The 12,791-nt window shown below is 39.7% G+C and overlaps 1 protein-coding gene across 2 annotated transcripts in view; it reads left to right on the forward strand.

The window, feature by feature from the left end:
- The window catches only part of doc2b (double C2-like domains, beta), a 47,734-nt gene extending 35,439 nt beyond the window's left edge, over nucleotides 1-12,295 (forward strand). For both annotated transcript variants that reach the window (XM_077593001.1, XM_077593002.1), the window contains 5 exons: nucleotides 1,142-1,268; nucleotides 3,861-4,018; nucleotides 6,677-6,758; nucleotides 8,999-9,095; nucleotides 9,191-12,295. In XM_077593001.1, the coding sequence (XP_077449127.1) occupies nucleotides 1,142-1,268; nucleotides 3,861-4,018; nucleotides 6,677-6,758; nucleotides 8,999-9,095; nucleotides 9,191-9,324 (598 nt within the window). In that variant the 3' untranslated portion in view covers nucleotides 9,325-12,295. The remainder of the gene's footprint in view (nucleotides 1-1,141; nucleotides 1,269-3,860; nucleotides 4,019-6,676; nucleotides 6,759-8,998; nucleotides 9,096-9,190) is intronic.
- The last annotated feature ends 496 nt before the right edge of the window (nucleotides 12,296-12,791 follow it).

The following is a 12,791-nucleotide window of genomic DNA, read 5'->3' on the forward strand; positions in this document are numbered from 1 at the left end:
CTCTGGCTAAATTGAATTCAGCAGTACCCGTCCATCCGTGCAGCACAGGGTTGTTTTTTTTTCCCCCCTTCCCTGTCATTTCATGGTAATGCCGGGTCACAATATGCCACGCAAACGCTCAGGTGGGCAAAGGCCACACGGCTATGCTGATGGATTACGTGGAGCCAAGTGCTTGAAATGCACATTTATGCCATCATTTGGGTTGTTTTATGTAGACAATGCAGCGTTTTTTTGAATCGGAATGAATCAAAAATCGTCTGATTCCACAATGTTTCCCCAGGAAATTGGCAAATTGGAGTTAGTAAATGGAACCGCCCGAAACTACTCTTTTTTTAAGTCTGTTTCTGGCGAGTCCGCAAATTCGAGTCAATGAATCAAATCTTCTGAGTCGACTGTGCTTTTCCGCATAGTTTGCACAAGTTGACAAACTGAATCTGATGACTTGCTCGCGTGAAACACTTTAGTCTGCAATTTTTACCGAGAGCCCATTTTTGTGAGTGAGCTGAATCATTAGAATCCAGAAGACTTCTGATTAGGCCCAGAAAATCAGCGATTGGAATCTTCCGAGTCGAAAAACGTGACATTTGTTTTTCATCTGGATCCCAAACCCGAGCTTGCTAACCAAATCATTGGAGCCAGACTCAAATCAATGAATCACATAATTTCCGTGTGCAGTCGATTGGTCGCCGGTCTTTTGGTCGCCCCGACCGCGACAATGGGCGACCAAAAGACCGGCGACCAAAAGACCGGCGACCAAAAGACCGGCAACCAAAAGACCGACGACCAAAAGACCGGCGACAAAACAAGGTAAAACAACACGGTCTATGCATCAATAAAAGCCAACAATGGCCATGAGCAGTTTCACTGAGCCGACATGTCAGGCAGGGTCTTAACAAGTTCTCCAACAAAAAACAATCCAAGTCTGGGAAATTTTGAGCTTTTCTTTAGCCTAATAATTACTAGGGCATTAAGTATGACTAAATAGTAATTCGCAGTTTGTATTAAGGGAATTTGAGCAACGATTTAAATGGTAATTATCACTTACCTTCCGGGCGACCAAAAGACCGGCGACCAAAAGACCGGCGACCAATCGACCGTGTACCCATAATTTCACTATGCTATCTTTCTCGTTTCTCTTTAGGATTTCAGTGTGTGATGAGGACAAGTTCCGCCACAACGAGTTCATCGGCGAGACGCGAATCCCCCTCAAAAAGCTAAAGCCCAACCAGACCAAGAACTTCAACAACTGCCTGGAAAAACAGCTACCTGTAAGTAGCTGAGGCTATCGTTGGTTTTGTTTTTCAGTTAAAAATAAATGTCACTCTCAGTGTACTTTTTATAACTTTTCTAAATATAAAAGTATCAAAGTAAAGATGAAGCTTTGGACTTTGAACCTGAACAAAAAAGGCTGCCTGCTGTGTTTTTCAATTAGCTCAGAGGTGTCCAAACTTTTCTTTTTTTGAGGGGTGCTTTTGGAAAAATAGAAATTGGAATCGGGCGGTTTGTCAGCTGAGTGGTTAGCGCACATGTTTCAAAGTGGCGGCCCGGGGGCCAAATCTGGCCCGCCGCATCATTTTGTGTGGCCCGGGAAAGTAAATCATGAGTGCCGACTTTCTGTTTTAGGATCAAATTAAAATGAAGAGTATAGTATTTGGTCCGCAAGCTGTAGTTTGGACACCCCTGAATTAGCTCAACTCGTACGTTTTGATACTATTTTTACCCCAAAGGCCAACATGTAACTGAGACCTCCCGCAAGGCCTATTTAAAGAAAATGTCATTTTCTTTTGAACCTAGACCTTAACGTAATGGACGCCCACCTGAGCCCTTGTTAACAATATAATTCAAGATATCTAAGATTTGTTTCGAACGCCTGTAAAGGGTGTAAACAAACAATAAACAAAACAATGTATCGGGGAATTTATTCAGGCTTAAATTATTGCCATCTAAGTTCAGTCCAAAGTGTTGTGTTACTAGAGAAGCATTTTTATTTTGGTCCAATTTTACGACAAATAATCAAAGTCAGCTGTTTCCAGTAATTTCAGTGGCTTGAGATGCTGAACTGGAATTTCTAAATCCATTAGACGCCGCAAAACAGCTGTTTGAATGAACATTTTACTGGATTTTTGGGGGGCTTTTAAACTCCAAAAAGTTGTCATTTTTTCAAGAAATAATTTTCATTATAAACATATGAAGTATATCTCAGAAAGGTTATTTGGATGAGAAATGGTCTCCACAACATCAGAAAACTATACAAAATAAGGTTATAAAACCTTCACATATTATAAGTAAAATGCAATTTTTCGGGCACATAAATCCTCCCAGCACTCCTGTTACGTCACTCTTTAGTGAAAATTGATGTTACCTCATATAATTGTTTTTCTCATTTTGGGCCAAAAATGGGAAATATGTATTTGGTGTCGCTTGGGAATGTCATTTGCGAGGGAACAATACAATTTTCTGCCGTAATATGTTTCCTTGGCAAAAAAAACACCCGCGAGGCATCAAGTAATACCTGCAACCCAGTCAATACACTTGGAAAATGGGGGTGCTGGCGCCTGGCTGCTGACGGACACTTGACGTATCAATGCTAGGCTGACCATTTCATTCAATTAATGGATATCCTCCAACAGACGCTAATTGATTTTCATTTAAAATGATGATGTAATCTGGTCATTTGTGGAGCTTTTTATTAATCTAATGCACAAATCATTCCACAAATATGGAATTTTAGCTCTTCCTACATTGCAGGTTGCAGGTAGCGACATGTCCTTATTTTGTGGAGTTTGCATGTTGTCCCCTGGCTTGTGTGGGTTTTCTCCGAGTACTCAGGTTATCTCCCATAGCTGGTCGAACACTCTAAATTGCCCATAGAGCGCCAATTGAGGGTGTACCCCATCTGGTCCCCGAAGCCAGCTGGGATAGGCTCCAGCCCCCCTGCGGTCCTTGTGAGGGTAAGCGGTTCAGAAAATGAAAAAAAAATATGAGCAGGCTCTAGTGACTTCAACTTGTCAGTTTTTTGCGCGTTCAACTCATTGCCTAACAAACGACACTCGCACCGTGGTCCAAATAAATTGACAGGCATCCAATGGAAATGGCTCAAATTCATTGGGGAAAACCCACATTTGCACTTTCAAAGAGCCCTTGATAAGCTTGATGTGTGTGTTTTTTTTAGGCCGTGCTGTGCATTTTCCTTCGCTGATACAGCACTTTTTTGCAGCATTTGATTGAAAAGTGTGGTCTGAAGGGACGGCACATTCACACAATCAGCGACTGCAGGGTCGCTTACTGGGAAATTGCATTGTGTGACTTCTGCCGGCCGCAAAGAAAAAAAAGTCTTACAGTGGACTGAGCAAAGAGACTTGAAGAGCTTTGTGTATGCATGCGTGTGTGTGTGTGTGTGTGTGTGTGTGTGTGTGTGTTGTAAAGGCAATTAAAGCTCTACGATAAAAAGAGTGCTCTCGAGACGGCGCTAATACACTAGGAACTTCTCATTCAACTTAAACATCCTTCACATGACTTTTTTGGGGTAACATTGAACTCATTCACTGCAAAGTTAACAAAATGAAAAACATCTACATAACTAGAACTAACAAAATAGTATGAATTCCAGGAAAACTCTAAACCCTGATTCCAATTAAGAGTTCCGCTTTGTGAGCAAATAATCCAAAATAGTTCCCCCAAAAAATTCTCAAAGTGAAATTTAACGGGATTTCTGAAGCTTGGCACAAGTTAAAAATAATTAATAAATACATAAAAGAAGCCAGGCAGAACTTGAATAGGAAGTCACTCAGGGAGAGTGGTCTTGGCTGCCGACAATACTTCAACACGTGCTCATTTCTTTGGTCTAATTGTGGTTACAGGTGAACAAAACGGAGGACAAGTCCTTGGAGGAGCGAGGGCGCATCATGATCTCCCTGAAGTATAACACCCTCAAGTCCTGCCTGGTGGTGGGCATCATACGCTGCGCCCATCTCGCTGCCATGGATGCCAATGGCTTCTCAGACCCTTACGTCAAAACGTACGTGCAAAATACTTCATCAAAATATTAAAATGGCCACGTTGTACTAGTATGGAAAACTAATTGAAGATGATTTTAGAATATTTTTGTCAATTTACTTGATAGCACTATTGAGTTTGAGTTTGATTTATTTAATAAGAATACGCACATTCATGAACATTATCATATTCATGGAAATGAACGTATATATGTAAATATGTAAGATTTTAGTCAAGGGCTATTTTCCATATTTAGTCCCTTGTGCAGGTTTTCGTGACCGGACGTTTCCTCAAAAGACGTTTGGTCCCCGGACATTTTGTCCACGGACGTTTGGTCGACCGGACGTTTGGTCGACCGGACGTTTGGTCGACAGGACGTTTGGTAGAACGGACGTTTGGTAGAACGGACATTTGGTTGCCGGGTTCGCTCGCTGTCAAATTATGACAGAGGGTTTACTGTTGATATTTTGAAATTAGATATTTAGATATTAAACTCACTCTCTCATGATTATAATTTTGAGAGCTGGTTTCAACAGTAACAACCCGGCGACCAAACGTCCGTTCTACCAAACGTCCATTCTACCAAACGTCCGGTCGACCAAACGTCCGGTCGACCAAACGTCCGGTCGACCAAACGTCCGGTCGACCAAACGTCCGGTCGACCAAACGTCCAGTCGACCAAACATCCGGTCGACCAAACGTCCGGGGACCAAACGTCTTTCGACCAAACGTCTGAGTACCGCAGGTTTTAGGCAAACAATAACGCACACACACACACACAAGTAGCACAGTTTTAGACAGCGTTGTGATCACAATTTTGTTCGTCTAGCAGCCAGGCTTTAAGATGATTGGCGAAAAGGTTCAGAGACGGGAGTTCACGTATGGTCATTGGAATTGAGTTTCAGGTATGTGAGGCACGGACAAAAAAGGTCCTTTGCCTGAATGCACTCTTTTTGAAGGGAACTACACAGTCACCTCTAGAGCCAGCCCTTGTTGATGTGTTGGAATTTTTTTGTAAAAAATCTTGCAGTCTTACAATCATGTGATGGAAGATTTTGTAAACTAAGGTGGCATCTGCATATTTAACAGTATTGTTCCAGTTCAGGCATTTGTGTTTTTTTTATATCTGCCAGTGGTGGTGCATTTTTGGTTTTCTGTCCAATACTTTAAGAGCGTGCTTATAAATGGTTTCAATTGGCTTTAGTGTTGTCTTGCAGGCCAATGACCAACTTGTTAGGCAGTAAATCATGTGTGATATGATTATAGTCATAAGTATACACCCAATCCATTTCCCAGTCAAAATAGATTGGACATCTAGCGACGACATTGGCAAAAAAAAACATGATCATTGAGCCGAATTTACAAAACTGTTGAGTTATACATTTAATTCAGATTGACACCAGAGTCCATTGTCCTATTTTACAATACGTACGCTTCTCTCATAGAAACTTCTTGCGCGTGACTCATGTTCCTCCAAAGAAATCGCCGTATTGGGCAAGCGCGCACCAGTTATAATACATTGTAATCATCTCTCCTCAGGTCCAACTCGCCTCTGATTACATCAAGCGGTATAAAAGCCACAATTTGAAGGAGAGTTCTTTTTGTCTCTCCCACTTGAGAGTTTCCCTACTCCTTTCATCCGGCCGCCAATTAATTTTCAACAGTGCCACGCGTGCCTTAGGAACAAAAGCAAAAGGAATCATCCCTGTTGGGGATTTTTGGGGAACTGGAAGGGCAACATCCGTTGTCTCGTGGGCTTTTGGGGTCGCTCGTTGGGTACCAGCGGCTGAATAATTACGTCCGACGCAACATTTAGCGTTACCTTGGAAAATTGAAAGTGAAATGGCAGTGTGGAAAAAAAATGTGGTTGCTGACAGTGATGAAAATGCACAAACGATGAGAGAAGGCGCAATAGAGTTTTTTTTATATATATATTTTTTTTTATCAAGGTTGCAATAAAAGGAAAAAAGCACTCATTTGAATTGAGGTATACTTTGACCTCATTGAATTGGATTTTCTTTTTAGAAAATTTGAGATTTGTTATTTTGATAGCGGGTGACCCGGTGGATGAGTGGTGAGCGCGTCTGCCTCACAGTTCTGGGGTGCTGGGTTCAAATCCAGGTCGGTCCACCTGTGTGGAGTTTGCATGTTCTTCCTGGGCAATCCAGTTTCCTCCTACATTCCAAAAAACATGCAAGGCATGGGCTGGTTGGACAATTTAAATTGCTCCTAGGTATGAGTGTGAGTGTGAATGGTTGTTTGTTTCCTCCTGACTTGCGATTGGCTGGCCATCTCTTCAGGGTAGGTGTCCCCCCCCCTCATGCCCTAAGTCATCTGGGATAGGCTCCGGCACCCCCCGCGATTCTAGTGAGGATAAAGCGGTACAGAAAATGAGATGAGATTTAAAAAAACTTTGTTTTACTTTTTATATATGTATTTTTTTGTCATAATTTGGTATTGCATCAAGTTTTCTTCTTTTGCAAAATGACATCTTGATGGAAATCAAACCCCTTTTTGTTGTCATATTAATCCAGATAAATTTAGCTTTTGTTATCATAAATCAACGCTCGTGTGTAATCAAATCCGTCTGCGCATGTGGTGTCGGGTATGAATGTCAGACTCAAAGCTCCCCCTGGCGGACAACCTTTCAATAACATGCTGTTGTTGCGCTCTGCCGCAGGTACCTGAAGCCCGACGAGAACAAAAAGTCCAAGCACAAAACGGCGGTCAAGAAGAAGACCCTCAATCCCGAGTTTAACGAGGTAACAAACATTGTTGCAACAATGCAACATTTTGCTGCAGTTTACTGAACTGACTCTTATGACTTTGTGCATAATTGAGTTTTTTACCTCCAGGTTACACTTAACATTAATTGATATCTGTGATTTTCCAAACAACATTGGTGGGGTGGGGAGGGGGTGCAGGTAGGATGCCCCCCAACCTCTGCATGCTCCCCCCTCCCTTGGCCAAGCCCACTCAAAGGCCAGCACCTTGACATTTGATTTGACATTTTTCCTTGGTGGATTCCGCCGTCACCTCTTGGCCTTTAGTTCCAACACAAACATCTGGTTTACCTTTGATATTAAGGCACTCTAGCAAGTATGACTTTTAGGAACTCATGAATATGTTTTTTTTTTCAACTGAAGATGCTTAAAGATGAACCTGACACTCGTGTGTACCTTGAACCTTCAAAGTATCGTGATTTAATCTAAATAACGCATTGGTTGCCATTGAGGGTGAAAGCCGAACCAGAGTTGAACTAAAAATAAACTGTTTTATATATCATATATCTCTTACAGCACTGAATCTAAGGGACAGATCAACAATCTTCCGACTGTTGTATAAACATCCAATCAGTGGCATTAAGACATGATCACTCAATGTTCAACATTTCAAAATATAATGGATTTTACTTGTCATTTTCAATGGCAGCCAATGAGTAAACCTCAAAAGGGAAAGTGAAAAAAACTGAATCTAGACTTTTACAACTAATGAGCCTACTAGGTCATTTCTGGACCTGGAAAACATTAAAATTTCAACTACCCTACCTATCTCACGGTACATGATACAGTTTAGAGTTCGTCACTGAGGTGGTTCGCTTGATTCCTACCTTTTAAAACTCCAGAACATACCATTAGAACGGCTATGTTTTTGGCTCTGGAAAACATAAAGCATGACCTTGGAGTGGCTTGTCGGATATGTTAGCATATTCACAAAGGCATGCCAAAAAAAGTATTAAAAGAGACAACAAAAGCATGATCGAGTTGGCAAATAAAACTAAGAAGCAAAAGTACAACAAAAACAGCACTAAGGATGCAACAGTACAAAATAACACAAAATACCAACATGTAAATTGTTGGAGGTCTCAGAGGATTGTCGGGTAAACACGGCGGTAAGGAAAGGCAAGGCAAGTAATGCTCGGCAAGAATAATAGTATTAAAGTAAATCTATGTGGAGTAATACCTTGTTTTAGGCGGTTAATAGGTTCTAAGATCTGCCGCAATGGGTGAACAACCGCAATGTAAGGACAGTCTTTTTATGGTACATATTTAATTTTTGCTTTGTTGTTCTGCAGCCTTTACGACTCGGCCCCACCCGTCGCGTGGCTTGGTTTCTTTCTATCTATTTATGTCTAAAATGCCTTTCCTGTATCTGCATTCTCACCCTCTTGCTACTGTGACAATGAAATTTCCCAAATATGGGATGAATAAAGTTATCCAATCCAATCCAATTTGGACTTTAATAACCCTTTCTTGTACTATTATTTAAATCACAAAGGTAGACACTGTTTTCTAGTGGCCTGTGAAATAATGTCATGTTTGTATCATTGTTCTTACACTATGAACTTATACTCTATGTCACAGGTGTCAAAGTGCCGGCCCGGGGGCCAAATCTGGCCCACTACATCATTTTGTGTGGCCCGAGAAAGTAAATCATGAGAGCTGACTTTCTGTTTTAGGATCAAATTCAAATGGTTATAGATGATGTACATAACATTTCCTGATTTTCCCCTTTTTAAAATCAATCATTGCAATATTTTCAATCCAATTTTATTTCTTTTGTGTTTTTAGTTCAAAGCGCATTTTGTAAGATCTAAAAACAAATTTATATAGATATTTTCCATTTTCCACTTTAATATTGAACATAATTAAAAAATATATTTTGTTTCCATTTGAAATGAAAAACATGATTCAAAGAAATTTTCCATTACTAAGAAAAAAAAGCTCAAATAAACATTGCTTTAGATCTATAAAAACTGACTATTTAGGGCTTTTGATCCAGTTTTTTTAATCCAATTTAAAAAATAAAAAAAATCTAAATATTAGATCTAAAATGGTCCGGCCGACCGGCCCACATGAAATGGAGTTGCAACCCGAGTTTGACACGCCTGCTCTATGTTATGAATACACGATAGTTGATTCGTGTGGTATTATATTATATTTAAAGCGAATTAGCTGAGGATGCAGGTTGATGGACTAACACCTTAACCGCTATTTGGCAGGAGTTCTGCTACGACATCAAGTACGCAGACCTTACCAAGAAAACCCTGGAGGTGACCGTGTGGGACTACGATATTGGGAAATCCAACGATTTCATCGGTAAGTTTTGGGGGGGGGGGGAAAGAAAGAAAAACAGGGTTTCTGGGTCCTTCCACAGATGCAAAGATCTTCCTAACCCCGTTCCCCAACTGCAGGCGGTGTCTCTTTGGGCATCAACGCCAACGGTGAGCGTCTCAAGCACTGGTTCGATTGCCTCAAGAACAAGGACAAGAAAATCGAACGCTGGCACACGCTGACCAACGAATTACCCGGCTCGCTAAATGACTAAAATCCCACATTAGACCCATCGGACCTGAGCCCCCCGCCCCCCCATCCCACGCTAAGCCTCGCCCCCATTCCATCTATCCATCCTTCTTTCCTGGTACCTTTCATCTCAATGGGGCTAAAATAAAAGCAACCAGAACTGGAAAGTCTTCTCCACATATATATATAAGTGACTCAAGGGTGTCAAAATCCAAACTAAGATATCCGAATAATTGCCACCAACGTGGAAGGAGGAGGTAGCACAAGAACACAACAAGGCTATACACAGCAAAGACCGGAAAAAAAACATAGTATTTCTCTTTATAAAGCACTGTAGAATGGGTTCAAAGGTCAAGTCCATCTGGCAATTTTCTGGTTTTAGAGATGGCATCAAAGTCGAGACCGGAATTGCAAATTATAAAGATGTTCTACAATTATACCCATGACAGAATGAAGAGAATAGTAAAATTTGCAATCTGGCTCTGGTGATTAAAACTGACTCTCGTTACTTTTATGTTGAAAGCACTTCTTGCTAGCAAGTATTTTATCACTCACACCCAAAAAAAAATGTCATTTGTTTTCCACGTGACACCGTTCCTTACACAGATACCAACAATTGGCAATTTTCTGGTTTTTGGGGGTAGAAGCATGTTCATAAGGCAATTCTGCAATGTTGTAACTGGGGTATGATGTTTTAACACTTGGGATGCACTTATACGAGGACTTTAGATCTTTTTTTTCCTGTGTCACTGTTGTGTATAAAGCATGTCAACGCAGAAGGAGAGATACATACTAAGTAGACCTGGCAATTTGGCAATAATATCAGAACTGCAACAAAGGCTGGACACCTTTTGGCTTACATGCTTGGAATCCTGGCACTTAAAACAGTACAACCGAGTACCAGATTGAGCACAAGTTTTCCTGCTGGATGAAAATGAAGTTACTGTGTGATGTGTCACTGTATGATGATGCTAACAAAAAAAGCATGTCTTGTTTACAGACTTTTCTTGGTGTTGTTTTAGCTGAGATGGCTGGCAACCAGTGGAGTGGGAAGGAATCCTCATTTTTTTGTTGTTGTTCTATGCTGCAAAGTAAGGATTTTAATTCACTTTGCATTTCTTCACCTTTTTGGGGTAACGCCAAATGGTACTGACACGAAATGGCTGATGAAATGAAGTCTAACCGGCAATTTTGCGTGTCTAGCAGTATCAGAGGCGTAACTGCTCTCTTTACATTTGTTTCTTTCTCTCCAGTTCTGCATACTAACTAAAAAACAACACACAGTGGTGAGATGAATGGCAGTTTAACATCTTCAGAGCCAAAACATTTGCGTTTTCATTTATTGCAGGGGTGTCCAAATGATGGTCAAATTATTGGCTGGCAGCAAATTATGTGAATGTTGAATATGGCCAAGAAAAGATTACTAAATCCAGTCTACATTCTGGCGCATTTCTCATCTTGAACACGAGATGGAGTTAGTGAGTAAAACTGTGCCTCTGCATTATTTCCTGTCAGGAAAGTAGAATTGTTTTACATCAATACACTTTTATGGCAATTTATCATATGGAATTATCTTGCTTGTGATGTTCTCTTTATTTTAAAAACGTAGTTTCAATAGTTTAAATAAATATTTACGTACTATCTTACTGTAGTCAAGGTACTCTAAAAATGTTTAATTGTGATTAATACTATGCGGTCCATAGTTAACTTCCGATTAATCATTTTTTCATGTTTTAAGTGTAAAATAATTGCATACTTTACAGTCTTATTGTATCAGGATTGTTGTTATTGGTAGCCCTAACTCTACCAAAGACATTAAAACCACTTCATTGCCATTGACGTTGATCTAATTTGACTGTAGCTCCTAGTCAAAATAAATTGGATGTCTGTCCCCATCAGTACTAGCTAAATAATTATTACTTAAAAATATATACTTATATCTTAAAAGCCCAATAATGATCCTCTCTTTAATAAATGCAAGTGGAAGGATTTTAAATTAGCCCTGACATGCTTTTATTTTTCTAAAAAGCGGCTCTTGGAGAAAAAGTCTGGACACCCCTGCTATATTGCCTGCAAAATCTTTGTGTAAAAAAAACAACATGGAAAATGCTACCCAGTAATTTTGGAAGTAGCACTTATTGACCCTACTGCACTTTATTTATTCATCTTTTTACACGATCCTAACTCCTGAAAGTAATATGACATGTAGGATGAAGTCAAATGAGTCATTTTCCATTCTTGAAGGAAGTAATTGACACAAAATGGTGTCCGTGACCCCATTCAGAAGCAGGCTTTTCTTTACTTTGTGAATTTTGTCCCGCCTTGTTGTGTTGGTAAACGCTTTCTGTTACGACGACTCTGCTGCATGAATTTGGCGGCATCTCCGTTGAATGTATAACTCGCGCCATGCGTTCCAAGAATGTGCACCTCAGTGTTCCTTTGCGCAATTAATGTTGGGATTTTAAGGCCCTCCCCCTCCATTTGGTCAGTTTTTATTTGATTGTATTCCAGAGGCTCCCTAGAATGTCAGCAGTAAAAGTCAGCCAAATACAGGCTGGGATGCACGTGATGATTTTTGGGGGTGACTTATTTATGGGTATGAGTCTGCATCGTGACCTTTTAGTGCAGACGTTTTCTTCCCTCCGAAAAGTGCAACCGTGCGCTGACTGCTAAGGCAAAAACGTACAAGTCAAAGCTCTCATCTTGTCAAGGCTCAAATTATTATTATTATTTTTTGGTATTTTATTTGCCAGTATTTTTGATTCATTTAAAAGCACTGTATTTTGATGTCAATAATTTAACTGGAATTTAAATTATTTGTAAAAAATATATATGTTCATGTTTTCATTATTGTATTTGTTTTGAGTCATTTTTTTGTCATGAATCGTTTTTTGAAGTCTTTTCAATTGTATTTTCTCATTTCAGTTGATGTTTCATGTTCAAGTCCTATTACACTTGTTTTACTGTATTTTATTTTCATTATGAGTTTATTCCTATTATAAAGAATTCTTAGTTAGACTTAACTTATTGTATTTGTTTACCTTTTCATTTGATTCATTTTAACTTTAAAATGAATTGTACCTATTAGATTTATCTCAAGTCATTACATTTAATTTAATGTATTCTATAGTCGTAACATTGTATAGGTAATGTATTTCCTTTATTACCATTCATTTTATGCCATACAGTGAATTTTCCTATTATGTATTCTATTTTAAATGATTAAGTTTTAGACAAACAAGAGCCAGATTGACTTGGCAGTTGTTTGTTTGATGAAGCGTTACAACGTCACCTTTATTTATTGGCATGATGCTTACAATTAAGACAATTATAATTTGTGCTTCACCCTCGTTTGGCACTGTACAATCCAAGATATCAACCCCAATAATACCAATATCATGCAGTGAGCCTGACCAACACTAACTGACCGAAAGCGACAATGTGATTTTTGTAAACCATCTGCCTTTGTATGCAAGCTAAATATTACAAAGA

Source organism: Stigmatopora argus, chromosome 22 (genome assembly GCF_051989625.1).
Source record: "Stigmatopora argus isolate UIUO_Sarg chromosome 22, RoL_Sarg_1.0, whole genome shotgun sequence".
Classification (NCBI taxonomy): domain Eukaryota; kingdom Metazoa; phylum Chordata; class Actinopteri; order Syngnathiformes; family Syngnathidae; genus Stigmatopora; species Stigmatopora argus.